At 37.2% G+C, this 25,602-nt stretch overlaps 1 protein-coding gene across 17 annotated transcripts in view; it reads left to right on the forward strand.

Moving 5' to 3' along the window:
* Positions 1-25,602, forward strand: part of PTPRD (protein tyrosine phosphatase receptor type D) — a 1,686,434-nt gene that overhangs the window by 1,636,786 nt on the left and 24,046 nt on the right. For 13 of the 17 annotated variants that reach the window (XM_081500246.1, XM_081500294.1, XM_081500279.1 and 10 more), the window contains 2 exons: positions 1,076-1,195; positions 1,702-1,856. In XM_081500246.1, coding sequence (XP_081356372.1) covers positions 1,076-1,195; positions 1,702-1,856 — 275 coding nt within the window. Of the gene's footprint in view, positions 1-1,075; positions 1,196-1,701; positions 1,857-2,294; positions 2,456-25,602 lie in introns of those variants that run through there. The other 4 variants (XM_081500327.1, XM_081500338.1, XM_081500350.1 and 1 more) reach the window with 1 other exon arrangement.

Below are 25,602 nucleotides of genomic sequence, written 5' to 3' on the forward strand. Positions count from 1 at the left end.
AAAAATACAAGTACCTATGATAATGCCTCATTGCTTTTGTGTAAATCCAAAGATCATAATTTTCAAGTATTTTTCAAGTAGAAGATGTACTAATATAAAATAGTGCTACATTTCTTTACCTAGAGACATGCATTTTTAATTGGCTTCAACTAAGAACTACTCCCGTTTTTTTTCTTTTAATCTGAGATGGAAAGGGTAAATATATTCTGATGTATCATCTTACTAGAAAATACAGTGTTATCTTTGCTATTTTTCATTATGCTTTTTAATGCCCAAAGGCACATTCAGTAAATGCGAGGCATACAGCAGATTTGGAATTATTCTTTGTTGCATATTAAATTAATTGCATTGAATACTTTTTTATGTGCTTTTCTTTTCCAACTTCACATAATTACTGTAGATTATTCATCTGAAATGAATGGGTTTTAAATTATTTAAACTTTGCCACTGCTTGTGTGTGACCCTCCAAGACTTTTTAAAGAACAGACAGCTCTTTTCCCCCAGACTTTACACATTTCATTTGTTTTTGATACACATACCATTTATTTTATATTAAAGAAAAATGCTGTGTTGTTTGTTATACTTTGACAGATTTACAAATTATTTCTACTTTTCTTTAAACAAGCATATTTCAAGATAGCTCAAGATGAAATCGTTTGTGCCTTTTAAACCTTGATGGATGAACACTAACTATCTCACCATGTCATTTAAGTGCCTCAGAGTAATCTTTCTGAAGCGATTCTTAATGTCTATCCTAGAACAAATTTGTGTTTTCAAGTTCTCTGAAGTTTCAAATACCTCTCTCCTTATTCTACACGGCAACAATCTGCAATTTATTTTTCTCCAGGAAAATTGAATCTGTTACTGCTTAGTATTCCTACCAGTTTGAAAAATGTGGTTTACATTGGCATCAGAACAGTAATTTACATATATTGGGATAACAAGAATGCACGCCAGACAAGATCAACATAAAATGAAATGCAGAAAAGCTGTTTTCCTTCAACAGCAACTCAAAATAAAGCTAATAGAGAAATTGATGAGGATCTGCCCTGAATGTGTCACTTGTTTCTTCTAGGTGAAGTGTGACCAGTATTGGCCCAGCAGAGGCACAGAAACCCACGGGCTGGTCCAAGTGACGCTGCTAGACACGGTGGAGCTGGCCACATACTGTGTTCGAACGTTTGCACTTTACAAGGTTTGCTTCCCCCCCCCCTTCCCCTTTCCATTATTTAAAGAAAGCTACTTTTGAGAAATCAAATGTTTCAAGGCTTTACTTAAATCTTGATTCTACTGGCAACAATGAAGAATGAAATGATTTTTCCATTATTGCTCAGCAATTCTTCTCCTTGTCTAGTGATTTGTCAATAAATATGGAACTCTTGCTCTGAATGAAAGTTTTGCCAAATGAAGACTGGATGAAGAAGAACTAGTTCTTTCTGTAAAATATGACAGGAGTACTCCTGAAAGTTAAGCCAGAGAAATGGAATGCTTCTCACCTAGGAATTTTGTCTTCCTGAGCAAATATTTGTCATTTACAAATAGCTTGTAGTTATAACTCCAAAGAGTATGTCTTCCCAAGGAATACAGGATAGGGGAAGGAATTAAGATAGCACATCTACATGTTACCTTTCCTGTGTTATTACACATCATACAACTTGAGGCTAAGAACACAGAATTTCAGTCACTGTTCTTACTTCACAGAATGGTTCAAGTGAGAAGAGAGAAGTAAGACAATTCCAGTTCACTGCCTGGCCTGATCATGGTGTTCCAGAACACCCGACACCTTTTCTAGCTTTCTTACGGAGAGTCAAAACCTGTAACCCTCCTGATGCAGGTCCGATGGTTGTACACTGCAGGTAAGAACCTCTGAGAGCATTTTCCTCACAGTCAGAACGTTTGTGGGGAAACACAAAACCAAATGATTTCTCACTGGATATTCTCTTTCTAACCTCTTGATACTCTGGGAGAGTAACTGCCTTTTATAAATAATACAGGGAGTATTTTTGGTCAAATGAGGTCTATACTAACATTGATAGGAAGGATTTGATAGAGCGCATAGCCAACTCCCCAGCCCTGGGAGATAAAAGGCAACTATGGTTCATGCTGTTTTCTCTTTGGAGAAAACATAAATACATTCTTTCAAAATATATATATACATATATGTGTGTGTGTGTGTGTGTGTGTGTGTGTGTGTGTGTGTGTGTGTGTGTGTGTGTGTGTGTGTGTGTGTATACAAATTATTGTTTGATAGACTCTTGTGGCCTGGGCTGATACAAACTTTTTACTATTTATAGGAAAAAATGCTGAACAAAATAACATTATAAATATACAAGCTTACAGAGATCATTTCTTACTGCTTAAAGATGCCTTCTGAATGTTAGTATTATCAAGTCACATACAAAAACATCCTATTTTGAGTTTTAAATTTTTATTTAATAAAATATGTACAAAGACCTATAGTTTGGAAGAATGTTTTTATGTACTCAGAAGTAATGAACCTGCATTTTTCTTAATGTATAATTTATTATTTTGTACTTAATTCTAACATTCTCTATATCACCACTCAGATTCTACTATAAATGTATTCATACATTTTTAATACTAAACTGATTTCTTCCAGTTTTCTGAATTCCCCTGAAGTACCATTACTAACGGATTATTAAAGATACCTGGTCAGTTGTTTATAGCTATATAAATTACAGTTCATGTAACTTCATAGTAGTCTTTTGTAACCTAAGTAATTCAAATACTTGGAAACTATATAAAAGAAGCATCTATCATAAACCACTTCTATCATGACTTAATAGTATAACTTTCATTCGCATCCCATATTATACTATAGCATAGTATAGTAGATTTTAGAAATAGGGTCTATTTTTATATAAAGCTAGATACCATGGATAGGTCAGAATAAAACAATAAAATTTACCTGACTAACCCATGCTAGAGAAGTGATGTTAAACAATGGCCTGGCAGATTCCAAACAAGATAATGTTTTATTTCTCTTTTCCAGCATTTTTACCCTAACAAAAACTGATAATAACATTACTCTTTATTCATTGAGTATTTTACAAATTCCAAAACACTGCACCATGCTTTACTTTTACTGTTTGATGTTCTTAGCAAGAGTATATCAGATCAAGAGAAGAGAACACAGAATTTGGTTCAAGTAAGACAGTTGAGAAGTTGGAGGTACAATCAGCCTCACTTTATAATCAACTTCTTGCTCCTCTTTAACAAGAATAGGGGTCTTTGAAAATCTGCCGCTATGTTGAAGTTGTTGGTTTTTTTTTTTTTGCATGATTCTGGAATACTATAAAGTATTGTTATTAATTTGAGCAAATTATTATTAATTGAGCAAATGTTTTTGTATCATGAAATCAGATTTCTGGTTGGTTTTAGCAGGCAGTCTGTGTGTTCTGTTACACAAACATCTGTGCAGACCTCAAAGAGCCATTGAAACTGGTTACATGGTGCCCCTGCTTGGCACAAAAGCAACTTAATTATGAAAACCACACATGAAACATTTGCAGATGGAGTTTGGTCACCGGAGAGAAAACAGGAAGTTTGGCCTCACTCAAGAAATGTTGCCCTCATAAGTCTCCTGGCAAAAATGCAGTTCACACAGATGCATACATACATACATACAGGTGTATACACTTCCGCACAAAAAAACACATACATTTATATATACAAAATAATAGAAACAAAAATTAGAGACCTCACATGTATGATAAGATATCTTGGCCTCTTGATTTAGAGAGGCAGTGCCCACACAGCCAACTGCCAGAGCATCGTGAATCTTTCTTTGACTTGGTTACCTGTATGTTAAAACCCACAAGCATAATTTTTGTGATGGAGTGTCAGAGGATAGTCATTTCAAATAGCAACTGCTCCTGTGATATTCCAGCGATGATGGTTTAAAAAGCTTCTCTAGGCAAGAAGGAAACTATGCAGAAAATGACACTATCCATGTCCCACGGGGATCCTGATTAGTTACCATGAGCACTGCTGCAAATAATCACAGAAAATACTCTGGAGTTTAAATACTGAACTTCATGATTTCTCTTATAATGGACTTGAATTTTTTTCTACTAAATGATGAAGTAGTAACAAACTCAAAGAAAGTCAAACAGATCCTGTAAGAAAGGAGAAGTTTCTGAAAGAAGACTGGTGTTAGACAACAAAAACGGGATGGGACTGGAAAAGGAGAAAATTAATTTCCCTTAAATAGTTTTGTCTAAGCAATAACAGTGGCAGGACTGAAAAATCACTGTGAGTAAACTAAATTCTAATGATCAATAATAAAAAGGACTTAGGAGAACAGACTAGTACAAGCAGAGACAAGGCCTTAGAACGTCAAGGAGAAGGACAGATTTAACAACATTCCTAAAAGAGCTAATGTCTGGTTCAACACGTATGGGGGAAAAAAGTCACTTCATACGGAACATGTAGTCTCCACAATGAAAGTGCACACTCTGATCTCAGAAGCTAAGCAGGGTTACTACTTGGATAGGAGAATGCACACTCTGGGAGAGAGCCTGCCTGAGTAAAAACTCTGGTTTGTTCACTCATTGGCTGTGTGCCTCTGGGCAGTTCCTTTCTATCTGTGAGCCTCTGTTTCTTCATCTGTAAAATGGGGTAACATTAGTCTTAGCAGTAAGAATTTGATGAAATTAAATAAAATGATAGGAAATGAGACACATAAAGCATTTAGGACAGAGCGTTTTATAAAGTGTACAAGACTGTTATTTATACATGAATTGTGGAGTGTTTTCAAAGATATATATATATTTCTAACTTTAGGGAGAAAAATTCAACAAGAACTTGCATATTATCTGTATGATATGAGTCATTCATCCTATGAATAACCAGTTGTTTATAAATATTCAACTATTTAATTGAATAGAAATTTAAAAATTTAGATATTTTCCATCATAGAAATACCATCAGATATTTCACAGTGACAGAGAACACTTTAATGCTATGGTTTTAGAATCTTTGATAGTAATAAATATGTTTTCAAGAAAGACCAAAGAAACCACTGAACTCTTAAAATGAAGCTGTTAAGGATACATAGAAATTAATCCTGTGGCTCTAAAGGCCTTCAAGATAAAGACTGACCTTCTTCGTATTACGTTTATCATCGAGGCCGATCTCACCCTTAGTGCCTCCTTGTTCACTCTCTCACCGCCCACCACTAGGTATATATTTCAAGTAAAATACTTCCATCTCTGACTCTCAGCAAATGACTTTATCCACTCTAGCATTTTACCTGTTTCCTTTTTCTACCTGATAATGTGTAACCTTACTTCATAATCTAACTTACATCTTACCTAGTACTTCCTATGTTATGGCAAAGGCTGCAGACTGGCCTTGGTTGATCCTGTTAATATACGTGATAATTTTTTTTCTTAACTTTGAACTTGAATGTCTTTAAGCTGACATGCACTATCCAGTTTTCCAAACTCTCCCCACTAATTTTTAACACACAATTCAGTTTATCTATTTATAGGAACTGTTTCATCTTATAGACATTTCAGTTGAAACCCTGGAAAAGACTTTTAAGCTCATTCCCCACTCCTCTTCTCATAGGAAAAATTGAACCTTTTATTCTCTGCTGCTGCTGCTGCTAAGTCACGTCAGTCGTGTCCGACTCTGAGCTCTCATTAAATAGGTTCACACTTAGCTTATTCAGCTCTCTGTGTGCAGATCACATATGTCATGCAGTCACAGAGGGCATGGGCTATATAGATTATGCATGACCATATCTCAGCTTTTACACTGTGCTGCTGCTAAGTCGCTTCAGTCGTGTCCGACTCTGTGCGACCCCATAGACGGCAGCCCACCGGGCTCCCCCGTCCCTGGGATTCTCCAGGCAAGAATACTGGAGTGGGCTGCCATTTCCTTCTCCAATGCATAAAAGTGAAAAGTGAAAGTGAAGCCGCTCAGTCGTGTCCGACCCCTAGCGACCCCATAGACTGCAGCCTACTAGGCTCCTCCGTCCATGGGATTTTCCAGGCAAGAGTACTGGAGTGGGGTGCCATTGCCTTCTCCGTTTACACTGTAGTAGGTGCTAATAGTTACTTGATGAAGTTAATTGGATTCCATGTGGCATTCCTAAAGAATATTTACAGAAAGAGTATGATAATTTCAAGGCTGGGCTGTTTTGGGTTTTTTAACAGAGACTATATTTTTGTCTCCTTATATTGGAGTAACTTTTCAGAGCTTAATTAAGTTGCCTTTATATTTCTAATACTGATTTCTGAATCCCCTTTTCTACTGCTGTATCCTTTATGTTCTTTCCCACATACCCTTCATTCTGCAATTAAATACAGACGTAGATCTCTGCTTTTTCAGCCACAATAATAGTTAAGGATATTGAACCCTTCATCTACATCAGATAATCTTTCTTCTAACTGGAGAGGCCCTCTTCTAAGTGCTTTATGTGTGTTGCTATATTTTTCTCCTTTTCATCTACAGAGGTGGGAATCCTGATTCTTCCATCATACATATACAAAAAAAAAAAACAAAAAAAAACACAGGGCAAGAAAAGTCAGCTTGATTGTCTAAGCTCCTGCCATTCATGGTGCCAGAGCCATTATGTGCCCCAGGGTGCCCAGTCTTATAGTTCAAGTAACTTTTCCAGTTTATCCATCACTTGATTGTTCTCAGCTTCTCCTCTGGCCAACCAACCAGGTGGAGGGCATTCAACTTTTAGACTCAACCTGATGACTTGGTCAGCAGGAGAAACTTCTTCCTTTCTGACTCCACATCACATTGAAATGCTAGCCTTTATTTCACTCTTTCTATGTCAAAGGTGATTGCTAGAAAATGAGTTTCTTCTACCACTTAATCTTTTTAACATAATCACAACAGTTACCAATTAATGAGCCATTACTATTTTCCAAGTAATACTAAGCCATTAGGTGTTCACTCATTTAATCTACTAAACAATATATTTTACTTGTGAAGCATATTTAAGACAGGGAAGTCATAGGTTATTTGCCCAGAATCAAACAGCTCATAAACTAAGGCCATATTTCAAAGTCCGTGACCTACTTACCCACGATTATATCCAGTTCAGACTTTTTGTTGTCAAGTTTACCTTAGTTCCGTATACTTAATGTCTTCTAGATATTTGTTGACCACATGGTTGCCAGGTGGATATTTGCCAGTATCTCTTTACAAATATCTTCTGAGTGTTAGAGACATGCAATATTTTTTTCCTCATTTATAAAATTTGGTTTTGAGTTTCAGGCTATTTCATAAATGTTATACATTGTATTTAAGCATATTATTTCAGTCATCCTCTTAGAAAATAAAGACACTTTCTTTTTCCTTTTGAGCCCTATTTGTGTTGTTTTTTAGAATTGGTGGTTTATATTCTACTGGTATCAGAGGGATACAACAGCTGATTTTCTCTCAGTATTTGTTTCTTGTTAGTTCAATTCAGTTCAGTCGCCCAGCAGTGTCCAACTCTTTGCGACCCCATGGACTATAGCATGCCAGGTCTCCCTGTCCATCACCAACTCCCAGAGTTTACACAAACTCATGTCCATTGAGTTGCTGATACCATCCAACCATCTCATCCTTGTCATCCCCTTCTCTCCTGCCCTCAACCTTTCCCAGCATCAGGGTCTTTTCCCATGAGTCAGTTCTTCGCATCAGGTAGCCAAAGTATTGGAGTTTCAGCTTCAGCATCAGTCCTTCCAATGAATCCTCAAGACTGATTTCCTTTAGGATAGACTAGTTGGATCTCCTTGCAGTCCAAGAGACACTAAAGAGTCTCCTCCAACACAACAGTTCAAAAGCATCCATTTTTCAGTGATCAGCTTTCTTTATAGTCCAAATCTCACATCCATACATGACCACTGGAAAAACCACAGCTTTGACTAGATGGACCATTGTCGACAAAGTAATGTCTCTGCTTTCTAATATGCTGTCTAGGTTGGTCATAACTTTTCTTCCAAGGGAGCAAGCGTCTTTTAATTTCATGGCTGCAGTCACCAACCGCAGTGATATTGGAGCCAAAAAAAAAAATAAAGCCTGTCACTGTTTCCACTGTTTCCGCATCTATTTGCCATGAAGTGATGGGACCAGGGCCATGATCTTAGTTTTCTGAATGTTGAGCTTTAAGCCAACTTTTTCACACTCCTCTTTCACTTTCATCAAGATGCTCTTTAGTTCTTCTTCACTTTCTGCCATAAGAGTGGTGTCATCTGCAAATCTGAGGTTGTTGATATTTCTCCTGGCAATCTTGATTTCAGCTTGTGCTTCCTCCGGCCCAGCGTTTCGCATGATGTACTCCACATATAAGTTAAATAAACAGGTTGACAATATACAGCCTTGATGTATTCCTTTCCTGATTTAGTACCAGTTTTTTGTTCCATGTCCATTTCTAACTATTGCTTCCTGACCTGCATACAGGTTTCTCAAGAGGCAGGTCAGGTGGTCTGGTATGCCTATCACTTGAAGAATTTTCTAGAGTTTGTTGTGATCCACACAGTCAAAGGCTTTGGCAAATAAAGCAGAAATAGATGTTTTTTTCTGGAATTCTCTTGGTTTTTTGATGATCTAATAGATGTTTGCAATTTGATCTCTGGTTCCTCTGCTTTTTCTAAAACCAGCTTGAGCATCTGGAATTTCATGGTTCACATACTGTTGAAGCCTGGCTTGGAGAATTTTGAGCATTGCTTTACTAGCATGTGAGATGAGTACAATTGTGCCATAGTCTGAGCATTCTTTGGCATTGCCTTTCTTTGGGATTGGAATGAAAATTGACCTTTTCCAGTCCTGTGGCCACTGCTGAGTTTTCCAAATTTGCTGGCATGTTGAGTGCAGCATTTTCACAGCATCACCTTTTAGGATTTGAAATAGCTCAACTGGAATTCCATCACCTCCACTAGCTTTGTTCGTAGTGATGCTTTCTAAGGCCCAGTTGACTTCACATTCCAGGATGTCTGGCTCTAGGTGAGTGATCACACCATCATGATTATCTGGGTCGTGAAGATCTTTTTTGTACAATTCTTCTGTGTATTCTTGTATATCTTCTGCTTCTGTTAGGTCCATACCATTTCTGTTCTTTATGGTGCCCATCTTTGCATAAAAAGTTCCCTTGGTATCTCTAATTTTGTTTAAGAGATCTCTAGTCTGTCCCATTCTATTGTTTTCCTCTATTTCTTTGCATTGATCACTGAGGAAGCCTTTCCTATCTTTCCTTGCTATTCTTTGGAATTCTGCATTCAAATGGGTGTATCTTTCCTTTTCTCCTGTTCCTTTTGCTTCTCTTCTTTTAAAGCTATTTGGAAGACCTCCTCAAAATGCCTTTTTGCATTTCTTTTCTTGGGGATGTTCTTGATTCCTGCCTCCTGAAAAATGTCATGAACCTCCGTCCATAGTTCTTCAGGCACTCTGTCTACCAGATCTAATCCCTTTAATCTGTCTGTCACTTTCACTGTATAATCGTAAGGCATTTGATTTAGGTCATACCTGAATGGTCTAGTGGTTTTCCCTACTTTTTCTTCAATTTAAATCTGAATTTTGCAATAAGGAGTTCATGATCTGAGCCACAGTCAACCCTCAGTCCTGTTTTTGCTTACTGTATAGAGCTTCTCCATCTTTGGCTGCAAAGAATATAATTAATCTGATTTCCATATTGACCATCTGGTGATGTCCATGTGTAGAGTTTTCTCTTGTGTTGTTGGAAGAGGGTGTTTGCTATGACCAGTGTGTTCTCTTGGCAAAACTCTATTAGCCTTTGCCCTGCTTCATTCTGTACTCCAAGGCCAGATTTGCCTGTTACTCCAGGTATTTCTTGACTTCCTACTTTTGCATTCCAGAATAAATTGGGATGAAGCTATAATTTCATTGAGTCAACTTAAAGTCTTGACTCATGATACTTACTCTGAGTCACAGTAACCTCTTTTAGGACCAAAGGAGTATACTTTCTTCATAGGAGAAATATATTCATTTATGAATAAATATGAAACAAGGTTAGATCAAGACCTCTCTGCATCTGTCTTTTAAATGCAACAACTCCAAAGAGAGTAAAATAGAACTTCTGAGAGTAATTTAAATCTTTCACATCACAGAATCAAACCAGTCTTCAAAACTGAAAGGAATAGGAACTGTGCGCCAGATGTAGCTAATGTCCTGGAAGCATCAATGGGCCACAAATGGTGAACCAGTAAAAATCAAATGACAAGTTGGGATTGGAACAGTTCCTCAGATCCAATCTTCATAATACTTTCTGACTTTATAGGTGAAAGCATAACCAAGAACTACTTAGGTAATATTCATAGCATAACCATTTACTCCTAATTCCTATCCACTGTTGACAAAAAAAGCCTTTTCAAGGTCAAGGATTTTGTAAAGTATTGCATATGAGCATAAAAATAAAAGACCTTGTGATCTAATGGGACCAAGAGTGCTATGGAAAATTATTTAATGCATTTTTAACCATTCATTCCAAATTTCATCCTTTATTCTTCCCAATTTTCCATTCAAATATCTCTTTAGATCAAAGACCATAAGTATTGCCAAAGCATGTGATAGTTTTGAGATGCTGACAAGTAGGAACCATAGACCCATATTTTCCTTAAAGCTGGGATTCATTTTCATGTATAAATTAAGTAATAAGAGACTCTAGCCTTCTACAGATGAAAGACTGGATTGTTAAAAGTACCAACATCTCTGGATAAGAAAATGGGTGGAGTATACAAATTATGTCCTTATTTATGGAAACATTTTAAGGAGAGAAGAAATAATTATACCATGTGGAAACTATTATGCCAGATTCTGTTCTTATATATCAATAATTCTGCATTAAAAAAGCAAATTTTTAGCTTATAAAACAACATGGTGATATAAAACAGGAGGCCAGATCTTCAATACTGTGATGGCACAATCCTGTAAGAGAAAAACACCTAACCTCCCTGAAGTAGTTTAAAAGTAAGTGAATCAAAAGAAAGCATTAAAAGAAATTATATAGTGGCCCCATAGATCTAAAATTTAAAACAGAAACTGAAGGAGTTTGGGGTACTGGCTATCTAAAATGGAAAATTTGCTTGGAGAGAAGCATTATAAAGGCAGTAGAGGAAAACTAAGACCAATATTACCACGAACTAACTTCAAAGTCATACATTAGGGTCTATAATATAAAAAATGCCTCCCAGGGCAACTGAGAAACTATCACCTTTCCATTCTCATTCCATGCCCAAGAACAAACAAATCACTTTTATGTAGGCATGTGACAATTTACAGAGCATCTCCCACTATTTATTCAGTTTAATTCTAATAAGGAGAATGGTAGATTGCAATATTACTATCTACACAGATAAGGAAACTGAGACTGAACAGTCTTAATTTGCTAGAGTGACTTGCTGTAGACCACATTTTTAACTAGTTAGTAGAAAATCTGGGCAAGAACCTATGTTTTATGATTCCAGGTCTTCTCTTAACCTTAACTGCCATTCTCTATTTTGCTCAATTTTTGTTATACACATGAGAGCACACTTGGCCCCAACCAATAACAGAGGTGGCTTCTTAGCAGATCTGAAAGCCCCTTTGCAGGCAGCATTGCATGATGGTGAGTACTGTGCATTTGAAATCAGCTTCCTGAAGTTCAAATCTCAGCTGCACCGTTTACTACATCTATGACCTTGGGCAAGCTAATTAAGCTAAGACTTGACTTCTGTTCAGTAAAATGGGATGATGATAGTATGTCCTTCACAGTATTGTCTATAAAAATTAAATAGGATGGTATGTGTAAAGTTATTATTAGCCACCAACCTGCCGCTTTAGTCAGTAAATGTTTATAGTTTTGATGTTTGTATTATCATTAAAACACATTATGCATTTTACTCTACATAAAATACATGGTTATTTAAATTGACTTTATTATTATAAAACAACAAAGAATTCTGTCAAACAACAAAAAAGAAATATGAGCATGACGTCTATGTACTTTGTGATCTAGATGAGTAGAAAATGAATGTGTATGTGTATTAACCTAGAAAGTGAGTAGCAACTAGAATATTTAATACTAAAAATGCAGAAGTACTATAATAATTATTTCATTGCACCAAAAAAATTTATTAGAACAGATTGTGACTATAAGTCCAGTTTTCTCAATTCAACATTGTTGAGATTTGAATTGTGCAATTTTTGTTTTGAGGAACTGTCCTATTCATTGTAGGAGGTTTAGCAAGATCCCTGGCCTCTGCCCACTCCCTACAGATGTGATAATCAAATATGTCTTCAGCCATTGCTGACTGTCCCCTTGGGGGTAAAGTCATTCCAGTTGAGAATCATAGCTATATGACAATGAAACTGATTTTTGACTGTAGCAGAATATATGCATCCAAGTGATAGCCCACCTCGAAGCTTTAAATCTTGAAAACCTTTCTTGAATGGCTCTCTTATTTTAAGCTTTAGGAGAACTTCTCTCTGAGACTTACATTAAGAATCATGTTTTAACTTTTACAGAGAACTAGACTAATTACTTGAAAAATCACCCAACAATACTCCCTACCTTGATCACCAACCATACAAACCAAGACTTGACTGTAACTGTCTCTTGGTACTTTAAAAAAAGTAACCAATTCCAATATCACTAATTATCAGAGAAATGCAAGTCAACATTACAATGAGGTATCACCTCACACCAGTCAGAATGGCCATCATCAAAAAAGTCTATAAACAATAAATGCTGCAGAGAATGTGGAGAAATGGATACACTCCTGTGCTGTTGGTGGGAGTGTAAACTGGTATTGCCACTATGGAGAACAGTATGGAGGTTCCTTAAAAAAGCTAAAAACAGAACTACTATATGATCCAACAATCCCACTCTGGACATATATCCTGAGAAAATCATAAATCCAAAAAGATACCTGCATCCCAGTGTTCACTGCAACACTATTTACTATAGCCAAGACAAGGAAGCACCTAAATGTCCATTGACAGAGGAATGGATAAAGAAAACGCGGTACATATAAATAATGAAATATTACTTAGCTTTAAAAAGAATGAAATAATGTCACTTGTAGCAACGTGTATGGACTAAGGTATTATTATACTAAATAAAGTGAAGTAAGTCAGAGAAATATACCATATGTCACACATGGCATCTAATTTTTTTAAAAAGTGATACAAATGAACTTATTTACAAAACAGAAACAGACTTACAGATATTGAAAACAAACTTACGGTTATCAAAGGGGAAACATTGGGAGTAGGGATAATCAGGAGCTTGGGATTAACATACACACAGTACTATATACAAGATAGATAACCAAAAAGGACCTAGTTTTCAACACAGGGAACTCTACTCAATATCCTGTGATAACCTATATGAGAAAAGAATCTGAAAAAGAATGGATATATGTGTATATATAACTGAATCGCTTTGCTGTACACCTGAAACTAACACAACATTGTAAACCAACTACACTCCAATAATTTTTTTTTTTTAATTCTACCTTCAAGGACAAAAATGCGCCACCATTAGGCAATTCAAAAGAACGGGCAATAGGCTCTCAACTCTGTTGCCAAAAAGGAGTTCCAAAAAATCTTTTACCCCATGGCAGCAATAAATCTTCAGGCTCCAAAGGTGGCTACTTTTAAGGGCTATACCCTTTGGTGTTGATAAATGCTGATCTTTTTTGTTAGGATATCAGTCACATTGCTTCATGTCCATGCTTGGTATGAACATCCTGCATTCTGGCAGTTCAAAACAGTAAGCCCTTGGAATGCTCTTAAGTGGCCTATGACTCAGTGGCTGTCCCCTTTTTCAAAAATCTAGTGGAAGCCAAAATAAAACATTAGATGGGTATTAGAAAAGTGAGTCATAATGTCAGACCCCCTGCTCAAACTTGCAAGTCCTGAAATCCCTTGCTCTTTTTGGGGGGTAGATATTTCTGGGACAGCATTCTATGTTTTAAATCATAGATTTTTATTGAAGATAAGCTTTTTTGTAAAATAATCAAATACTTTTATTTTTTTCTATACCTTCTTCCAAGGGGACCTGAACAGTCTCTCCTCATCTGACCTCCCTTTATAATTCTCCTTCTCCCCTTCCAAAAAAATCCTTTTCTTTCAGTCCACTGAGAGAGGGTCAGTAGTTGAGACTTTTACTGGCCAAAGTGGAGCTGGTAGTGCATATGGTTTCTGATATAAAAAGAATTAGATGAGATGGGGCAGGTTTAACTGTGGTTCCTTCATTTTAATGAAAAAGGCTAAAGACCTTCTTGTTCAGATTTAATATTTGAAAGGAGAGGATTATGAAAATTATAATTATTATGAGAAAGTATTCCTCTATTCTTTTATTTATTTATTTTTTTCAGGTTGGGTTGGTTTCGAGCATTGATTTTTTTTTTTTTCCAAATTGTAACCATATTTCTGTTTCTGGTAAATCTGTGTGTCTTAGGAGCTGGCATCTTTTCTGAAAAGGAGAGTATATCTATCACTTAACCATCACTACAATTACCAACCCAAACTGATAGGGTTAAAACCACCAGAGTCTATTAGTTCTTATTGTTCTGTGGGTCCACTTGGGGCCTGGGCAGGAGTCATCTGCTGGTGTCTCCTGAGTTCTCCTGTGCAGCCAGTTAGAAAGGCTGATGAAATGGGGCCTCTGTCTCCCCACGGCCTTTCATCCTGGTCTGTTGATCTCGGGGTTCTGGGAATCAAAGGAGAAGCTTCTGAAGCTTTCTGAGGCCAAGGCTTGAAGGTCACCTATCATCCCTTCCACCACATTCTTTTGCTCGGAGCAAGGCCAGCTTAGATTCATGGAGTGATGAAACAAGACTACTTCTTGAAATAGAGAGAAGTAACAAGTAATGTGTGGCCTCATTTATTCCACCACTGAGTACTGCCTAGCCGAACCTTTTTTCTTGACTGATGGAGCTCTTTTTTCTCCACTTACCTCTCACAAGCTTGGCTAAGTCCACTGTGGATTTCCCTCCCGAGGCTGGATGGGAGGGAAAAAAGTACTCCTTCCCTCCACCCCCAACTCCTGTCCATCCTAAAATACAGAGGTTTTTTTTAATATATGAAATAGTTTTGTTTTTTTTTAAGTGGAGGAAAAGTCGATGTAAATTGTTTCACAACTGCAACAGATTATTTTTGCTGAGATATCAGCTTGTGTGGTGGGAGAAACTCATACTCTTGACTCCCCATTTCGTCCTGCATCAAAAATATTTCTTTACATCTTCCTATAATTTAGGATTTATTTGGGTTAATAGGCTTCTCCTTAAATTCAAAAACTAAGGGAGCATTATTTACTCACAGTGAATCATAGATCTGGAAAAGATATTTCAAGCCTCCCAGACACTCCACCCTCCTTTCCCTCTCTGCCTCCTTCCTCTCTCTCTATCCCTTCCCACCCTCCTTCCCTCCCCACTCCTCTTTGATGTCAGAGATAGGAAAATAAAATGACCTCTAAGAAGGCTGACAACTTTCCCAAAGATTCTTACTGAACTCAAGTCTACCAACTGCTAGTCCAATATGTTTCCCACTGTATTATGGTCCTTTTAATTGTATGCAAATCAATTTAATTAAGGATTCCCCAGCTTATTTTCTAGCTGAATTAGGAACATAATCAGGAAGCAACTGTATAACCTATGTAATGTTAAGGAGGCGCTAGGATGAGAACTAAGATGATCAGAGTAGATAACTTGGATGCGTTAACAGTTCATTAAGTATCACCGATCTTCAAGGTTATGACTGATTGAAAAAAGGGGCAAGTGCATAACTGGGGAGTACCCTGAATGTGCTCGGCACCCAGGTGGTCAGTAAGGCCAGCGCAGCAGAAAATAGTAGAAGGAGGCCAAGAGAGAGAAGAGACTGTCAGAGAGAAGCTCACCCAGCTATTGAAGTGAGGTCTGGAGCCGTGATGGTGGAAATCACTTCAGGCCACTGAAAATGACTTTGCATGCTGTCTTGGCAGCCCTGCTTTGGTTTGCAGTGGCTGCCTTGTGTATGTGCTACTCCCATTGGAGCTCTCGCTTGGCTATGCCCGTGGCTGTAGTATGAGCTTTTATAGTGGCCATATGCCTGGGAGGCTCCTCATCTACAATTTCCTCATTCCAGGCTCCAGCCAAGTACAGCAGATGCTATTGTTACCTCTTCTATTGAATAAAGTGGGAAGCAAAGAGAGAAAGAAATTTGTCAATATTGTTTTTCTGCTGGAACTGAAATAAAAACTGTGTGTGGTATATTGTCCAATAGCAGCCCATGTGTCAAATCCCCATTTTGTGTAACACACTTACAGAAGATAAGAATCTGCCCTTATGTTTCTTAACATAATGTAAATGACCTTCCTCCTTCTACTGTAGATGTGTTACAATTATAGCCATTCAGACTCCTCAACTTGGATCTGTGCAGTTGCTTGCATTTGCAAAGCCTTTGCCTCTGACCATGCCATCTGCTGGGATCACTCATGTTTCCTTAACACACTCATGGGGTTTGTTGTATGCCTGAAATCTAACTGTGCAAAACTCTGAAATCTTTCATATAAATAAACAAATGTTTAGCAAGTATTTTTAAACCTTTACTTGATAAGTAGCATTAACAAGGTACATTTGCATTTCTAAAGTCAGTACAGCTGCTGAGAGAATTTCTTGTTGCAGAAACATGAAGTGACACCAAAATCAGAAGAGAATACCTTTTGAAATAAAAGCTTGCATGGAGAAATGCCCTCTGTGCTGAAGACAAACCAAACAACAGTAAATTAAGCTAACAGAAAGGCTCTCGTTTGGAATAGGACATACCAGGTTGGGGGTGGGAGGATAGTCTTAAGACTCTATGTCACTGGACCCCCCCCACACACACCTTTCTTTCAGCCTAAATATGAAACCAGTAGGCCTGCAAAGCTCCTGTTGATCCCCTGTACAATTATTGCTCTGCTCTCAGCAGCCTAGTTAGGTGTAATGTGAATTTCTCTCACAGAACAGGATAAGAAGAAACTCTCAAATGTAACCCAAAATACAGGTTCATTTTGCCAACCTATGAAATAAGTAAGAAAGCAGACAAAAGAGGCATTTAATTTCTTCCAGAACTGCTACCTGATTTTTTGCCATTGTCTCCTCTTTTTCTATTTTCTGATTTTTTTTTCTCCTCTTGAATCCATAACTACCCCCAGATTTGTATGTAAGAAATACAGGTTGGAGTGCCTTTTTCTATCTGTATTTTTTGACCTAACTGCTGTGGTGTCTGGCCATAAAGAGCAGCACTAAGGGGTCAGAGCTCCTTCATGCTACTGAGGTAGGACTGTTACTGAGATTTGCCCTACATTCTACTGCCTGCCTGAAAACATACTTGAAGATGCTAGGAGTTTGAGTACACTATCTACTAAGGTAAGATTCAGGTTGGGTATTATAAGTGAATACAGAAAGTAAATATACAAAAGACGCAACCTCAATAGGTCACTATGCTAAGCCTCTAAATTTTAAACAGAGCCAGGGCTGTTAGATTGTAATATGGACAAAGGTGGACCATGAATCATCTCAAAATATGAGGTAGGTTTCATATACATCCTGGAACCCCAGATGTCAACTCTTCCTAAAGTAATTCATACATAGCAGCAAATTTAAAATTGCAAAGTAATAAATGAAGGTCCTGGAACTTAATGCTTTCTTGGTAAGTGTGTGCTACTAAGAAAAACTGGAATTCTATGACTTTCACCACACATTTAGCTTTCAGGCTAAGAAATGGAAATGGTGTACACAGAAAATTAAGAAATATTCTACTGCCCTGAAACTTTGAGATCTCATACAATCTCTTACTTGAGTTTTACTTCTCTAAGAAGGTGGAGAACAATCTAGTCATTTGCCAAAGACATCTTATGTACAAGGGAAAACTATATAAAATTTAGTAGTATTAAATGCTTATTTACTCACAGTTATGATGATGAGAAGCAGGAGGAGGAGGAATTTTTGTCTTATGGAAAACATAGTAACAAATTTTATCAGACTGCCTTCAAATTTAGTCCCGACTTGGTTCACAGGTGATCAGTCATTCTAGAGAAAAACAAATACTGTATGAGCTCTCTCGTATGTCAAAGACAAAAACTAAACACCACAATTTCATAGATAACCAGAATAGATAGGTGGTTGCCAGACGGGGTGGGGGTGGAAGTTGGAGAAGTGGATGAAGGGGGTCAAAAGGTTCAAAAAATAAATAAAAATGTTAAGTTTTGTCAGCCTACACCCAACTCCAATTCTAATCAATTGGGCAGAGAGCCTTGCTAAGTCTGGACCCTTGCTCACCACTTATGTTTGAAAAACCATAACCAATCATGTTGCAAACCACAAAAATTCTTTATAACCTATGGTTAACATTTCATCCCTCCTTTGTGTGTCTGGAAATGATTGACCAGGCTTCAGACTATTTTCTCTGATGTACTGCAGCCTGAAATCCAATTGTTATCTTGGTTCAATTAAACTCAAACGTATTGGTTTGTAGGGCACAATAGTAAAGCCCAAGCTTAGCAAAAACCTTTTCAGAATTCAGTAAGAAACTCTGTGAATGCAGTCCAGTTACCAGAGGTATGTATGCATGCCTCTGTTGTTGTGTTTATATTTCCTAAAGGCTTAGGAATAAATAGATTTTTGAAAAATCTGAGATGAAAATCCTGCATGGATGTCATATTAATAGTGAATCTTTGTGACATATATAATGTACAAAGATACAGTTCCAAAGATGGTCATCATGCCTTTTGGTGGATTCTCTGCCTGTATTTCATAGAGATAATCTTATCAAGGAGCATTTCTAGAATGGTCACTTAGCTCATATGTCCTTTTGAAGGTACATCACATCACAATTTGGCTGTGACATTAAAAACTTAGGTACAGTCTTAGCTATAGAACTAGATTAATGGTTATAAGCAACATCTTTTTTTGTTGTTGTTATTTCTCTCCCTTAGGGATCCCATATTTGGGGGGAGAGCTTTATATTAGGGAGATAAAAAGGGGCTGTTTTCCTACTCTTTTTTAGTTTGGACATTTCCAACATACCCAAGAGTAGAGAGAATGTATCATGAACCCTCAAGCACCTATCACCCAGCTTCCGTTATCAACATTTCAGGCAGTGTTTATTAAATGGCAGTTCATTTTCTGTTTTTTTAAAGGAAACTCATTACATAACTGCCATTCAACATTTGAGGTTTTAATAACCTGAGCAGCCTTATCTCAGGCAAATGCTCAAATTCCGTGGACAGATTTAATGTAAAGGGCACTCATTACCACTTTCTCAGCTTCATTTTAAGCACTCCTGGACTATATCTCTTATGCTAGTATAATCTGTTACTCACTGTGCTTTTCTAAGTCTAGAGTTGTGTGGCATCAAATTTTAAAGTGATCCCAGACTATGATAACCACGTCCCTCCATGGAAAACTTATTCCCCAAACTATTGTTAGCAAATTTTAGCTTGTAGACAATTTTTTAAAGAGTTTTTATTTTGAAATTAATTTTTTTTTAAGGTTCAGTCCATCCTAGGCCCTACCACTGTTATTTAACATCTATGCTTCATACTCCCCTGACTAAAACTGACTTCTTTTGATCTGCGTGAGTAGAGCTAAATTCAGAAATGATTAGCTACCTTATTTGGAAAAAAGAAAACAGAAGAGAAATATAAATAGCAGTTTTATAAATCCAAATCGTGACCAGTTCCCAAATAATTATTGGCATATGTAATCTGACAAATGATTTTCACACTCAATCTGGGTTCTATGAGAAATCTGAACAGAGTCTACAGAAACAGAATTATGATTTGAACATAAAAAAGCCAGTTACTCAGAAAATTCAAGAAACCTCATCAAGGTATGTGCACTCTGAACCCTGATTTATTACCAGATGTTATGTGGAAGATATATTAAATAGTCAAATAAGAATGGATTAAACTAAGTTAAACTGTTTTACAACAGAGTTTCTCAATCCTATAAAATATAATTTCTATTGAGAATTTCCAAGAGGGGATTTCTGAAGCCTATTTAAATATAGAACTCTACCCCTTGGATTTTCTCAAAGTATTCTAGGAAATGCTATCATAAGAGATAATTTGGCTCAGTGATAAAATAGGACCATGGACATTAAGAGTAATTGTCTAATAAATCAGTAAATTAAATGTATAGATAAATATAAGAAATATTTATTAAAACTAAACAATGCAAAGATTCAAGCTATTGAGTATGGAGATGAAACAATGTGTCATCTTCCTCAAACAGCTTATAATAACCTATGGGGAAGATGCCTAAGACAATCAAGTCCATTCACAAGATACCTTGAGATAGATAGATAGATAGATAGATAGATCCAGTTAAGACTCAGTCATTTAGAGAAAGCTTCATTAAGACAAACAAGCCTAAGATATTACATATGCAGTTATTAACTTCAAATGCATAATTATATATTATATTAGTTCATTAGTTTTTACATTTAGGACTAAGAACTTTGAGTATGACATAGTTACTAGACTAACACTTTCACTTTCAAGAACTTTGAGTATGACATACGGTTAGTATATTTAGTCTATTTAATATAGACAAAATTCAATAACTTTTCAACAACTTACATATTAGAATCCTTCTAGATTTTTTATAAATGATTTTCCATTTATTTATAGATATCTTACCAATGCCTATCTCAACTGTACTTTTAAGGGAACAAATCCCAAAGCAGTTAATTTAGCTTTGATAAAAACAACTCTTATTTTGTAATATCCTATTAGTTTATTTAATATATACTTCAGTTATTTCACTAAAATAACTGACTGTTTTGGAATAAACACCATGGTATCACAAAAGAACATAGCTATCCTAGAGAATGGCCTCCTAGTCTTTGGCAGACATGGTGCAGTGAGCGCTAGACTGGGGCTTTTCGAAGGAAAGGGAAATTTGGGTGGCTTGGTTGGTAAATGGAGATCAAATAAGAAAATGTGTACAGATATCTATGTGCATATATTAATATGAATTAATTAGTAGTAAGCCATATGCACATATTAAGGAACAAATGAGGGAACAAGCAATAAACACTACTTGCGATAAGGGAAATGTTTTGCATTTCTACCAAATTTGCACATGATGCTAATGCTGCTGCTCATGGGACTGAATTTTGAGAACCACTGGATTAGATCATCTCTAATGTCCCTTCCAAGTCTCAAATCTTTGCTACCAAATCCGATTCCATTGTATATGACTGTTTTTCCCCCCTCAGAGGACAGAAATCTGGAAATGAAATGGAATATTAGTTTCACAAATTCATAGTGTTAAGTCTTTAGTATAACCATGCAAGAACAGGAAGGTTGCATATCTACTCTGCCATTATTAGGCCAACTGATTTCAAATATTCAACTGTAGGTCCTCAATTCATAGGAAAAGGAAGTAAGGAAATTAACATTTATCAAGAATTAGTTAAAAGACATTTTGCTAACAGTAGCCTTATAGGAGCCTTAAGGAATGCTTTTACGTTTTACAGATGAGAAAACTAAGGCTCAGGGAAGATAAATAACAAAATATCATATATATACAGTTGGAAAAGCCATTTGCCAAACTGACGCCTCACAAAACAAACATATCACAACAGATTACTTTCCCTATCACGCTTATGTGAAAATAAAGAAGTTGTTTTTTTCAATTCAACCAATACTTTATGTTTAAATTATTTTAACCAGTAAAAAGTGAACCTTCAAGGGAAAAAAGAAATGGCTTTTCAAATGTGGTATTTACTTTCATGGGCAAAAACTCAATTTCTTCCCCAGACTGTAGTGTCCAGATCTAACAGCTATGAGGTGAGAAATGTTGCCTAGGAGTTCACCATTGCGTCCCTCTTTCCTGGAGCTATGTCCACATGAAACAGACACTCAGTAGGTATTTGACAGATAAGTGGACATTGAATGAGAATGTCAGTATCCAAAGCAATTCCATGGGTAAAGTCACACAAGAATGTGAAATGATGTAATATGTTACGTAGATAAAAAATACTGAGAAAGTGTAGTGGCAGTATTTTTAAATGCCAAATAAAATGTTTTCCATTGTTACTGGGGAAGAGGCTGGGAATAGGGTATGAGGTCAATTTTTGTGGGTACCCAGCCCCACAGGTTACTTTACATTCATCATGTAAGGCTTTGTAAATGTTGACTCTGGGGTTTGCACTCTAATTAGCATTATGTCTGGTGTTCATGGAAATGTATGCTGCATCCTGGAGAGTTATTGGGTTAATCAGCATCCCGTTCCCAATATCTTCCTCCCTATATGAGGTAGATTAAGTCTGAAAAGAAAAGCACTTATTGCTTCCAGAAAGGGAAGCACCATATAGTGTCCCTGATGTTAAGAAAAAGTTCATTTCCCTTGAATGGGTTCCTTACTAAGGAGCAGTTTGCTCATCCCTCATCATCACATTCCCTCTGTCTCCAGAACCAGCAGACAGAAAATAAAACAAGCTATTGCTTTTCCCCTCTTCAGGGGATTGCAGTCCACTAAGGAAGGCAGCTTGGGGTCCCCAAATTGGCCTAGATTTCATGAGCGAGGCTGCCGAGGCGTTTGATGGAATGAACATTGCCAAGCTGTTCGTGTACTTCTTGGGGAGCTGCTAAAATGGAGCATTGCCTTTGAACAGAATCTTCCAGAGGAAATAGCTCTGATTTCAACAAACTTGTATTCCTCTTCTGGTAAACTTAAAGGAAAGCAGTTTATCCATAGCAGTGATTGGAGAGCAAGGAAAGGAGTTGGTTGTTCCCAGAAACTCTCCCCTGCAGAAGTAGAATTATCTCCACAGCAGCTTCCCTGGTGGCTCAGTTGGTAAAGTATCTACCTGCCAATGCAGGAGATGCACAGATGCGGGTTGGGAAGATCCCCTGGAGTAGAGAATGGCAACCCACTCCAGTATTCTTGCCTGGAAAACCCCATGGACAGAGGAGCCTGGTGGGCTATACTACAGTCCATGGGGTTGCCAAGAGTTGGACATGACTTAGCGACTGAGCTACAACAAAAGTAATCTCACAGCACATTTGATTCCTCAGGATGGGCGCTGATTATGGCAGTCTTTTTAGTTCTGTGTAGAGAGTCTGGTAGATAGATAGCCCTGAGCTAATCCTTCAGTACATTAAATGCCCTGTCAGTTACTCAAATGTAGTAATTTATAAGTTTCTTTAATAAAAGGATAAATTTTCAGATGCTGCCACTCATCATCCCTATATTTGAATGCTTGTGAATATTTCCATATAATTATATTTAATACTCTAAACTGTAAATGCTGTAATTTCCTTTGACCTATGTTGCAGTTACAAATATTACTTGATCAGTGCTCTCAATGATTCATTTTACGTGCACATATTTAGTTAATTGGTTATTTTTTCTCCTGCCTGTGTTTATATGTAATATACACTATAAGGGAAAAAGAGATCAGTCTGCTCACAGCTGAGTCTAGTAAAAGAGCAATTAGGTTCTATCAGAACAAACAGCTGTCAATAATGAGTTCTGAATTAAAATTACTAGCAAAGAAAGGAATCTAGACATCTGCAGGAAATGTGAAAATATTTTTATAACCAAATAGCTGATATCTGGACAGGGGTATCACTGAGTTTTCCCAGCTGTACCTGCAATGTATTTTGAAATATTCCCAGACTGAAAGAACACTGAAATTCACTGCATAAACAAAACTGCATATTTTTTTAAATGTTGGCTGCCTTTGAACAGTGTGTATTTTGATTTCATGTAATCAGCATGAACACTTTCTATTTCAAACTATTTTGCTGTGCCCCCAGTCATAAAAGGAAGCTTAAAAATAGTTCTCTGTATTGTGTCTTTCCAATCAGGGTTCTCTTGCTTGGATATTTTTCTTTCTGTCTTTGGAAGAAATACTTTTGGGTCTTATTACATGGTATCTGATTTGTTCTTTTTTTCCTAAGAAAACTTGCAAGGTGGGCTTCTGGCATCTGAGTTTTATTACAAGATAATTTCATACATTTGCAGGTATCTGGAGATAGTAAAGTATTTGGCCTTTAAAAAAAAGCAAGCTGTACAGTTTTGAAAGCAGATGTACATTTTTGAAAGCAGACTTTGTGTTCCCCCCTTTGCATTGAAGTTTTAAGTCAGTTAGGTTCAAAAAAAAAAAAAAAAACTATTAAGAATGAGAGTTCAAGATATTTTTTTAAATGTATGTATATGAACACACATATATACACTCATGCATAGATAATTAGTAGCAGTATATTTGATACATCTTTTGGCCCTTGTTTACTTATAAAAAATATTGGAAGAGGAGTACCTCTAGAGCATTGTTAGACAAGGTATGGCCATGAACCAGCCCATCAGCATCACTTTGGAGCTTGTTGGAAACGGACAACCTTGAGTTCTACTCCACACTTACTGAATTAGAATCCCTGGGGGCAAAGCCCAGGAATATATGTTTTAATACTGCCTAGGTATGTGTACAGATTACTTGGATAGACATATAATGCCTAAATGCCTAGTGATACATCACATGGTGATTGAGATATTAATACATACAAGAGGGATCTCTCTGAATTTATTGAATTAATGAATATTACCTTTCATCTCTGGTGTCACTGTCTTGTGCGTGTTTTCCACTTTCTACTGTTACCTGAATCAGAGGCAAACCTCTCCTTTCTACTCCCATCGTCAAACATGACCATTATGGCATTCTAAATATACTTAATACTGGTTTTCATTAATTAATTAGTTATCATGTATGAATACTATACTTACTGAAAGTATTTCATCCATCTGTCTCAAACAGGGAGAAGGCAATAGCACCCCACTCCATACTCTTGCCTGGAAAATCCCATGGATGGAGGAGCCTGGTGGGCTGCAGTCCATGGGGTCGCTAAGAGTCGGACACGACTGAGCGACTCCACTTTCACTTTTCCCTTTCATGCACTGGAGAAGGAAATGGCAACCACTCCAGTATTCTTGCCTGGAGAATCCCAGGGAGGCAGAGCCTGGTGGGCTGCCATCTAAGGGGTCGCACAGAGTCGGACACGACTGAAGCGACTTAGCAGCAGCAGTCTCAAACAGAGATGTCATCAATATAACTAGTTAGTACATAGTCAGGTACATGAAGATCTATCTTGACAATGCTTGAAAGCCACTTAATTCCTTTCTCTTTGGGTAGTTGAACAGCATGGGAGAGCTTATGTTTCATTAATAAAAGACAGTTATAGGCACAACATAGACCCTTTTAGGACCAACATTGTTGTGGCCTAAATTGATGGAATCATGGACCTTGGGTCTATCCAGGGAGCTCGAAGGAAAACTATAACCTTGTTTTCAATAAAATCCCATTGGTGGAAGCATGAGTTTGGGAGGAGGAGATAGAGACCCAAGTCTTTGCTCTTCTAGTAACAGCCATATTTGTTTCAGTTCCGTTGCTCAGTCATGTCCAACTCTTTGCAACCCCACGGACTGCAGCACACCAGGCTTCCGTGTCCATCACCAACTCCCAGAGCTTGCTCAAACTCATGTCCATTGAGTTGGTAATGCCATCCAACCATCTCATCCTCTGTCACCCCCTTCTCCTCCTGCCTTCAGTCTTTCCCAGCATCAGGATGTTTTCCAATGAGTCAGTTCCTTGTATCAGGTGGCC

This window comes from Giraffa tippelskirchi, chromosome 1, assembly GCF_054371585.1.
Source record: "Giraffa tippelskirchi isolate mGirTip1 chromosome 1, T2T-mGirTip1v1.2.pri, whole genome shotgun sequence".
NCBI classification, from domain to species: domain Eukaryota; kingdom Metazoa; phylum Chordata; class Mammalia; order Artiodactyla; family Giraffidae; genus Giraffa; species Giraffa tippelskirchi.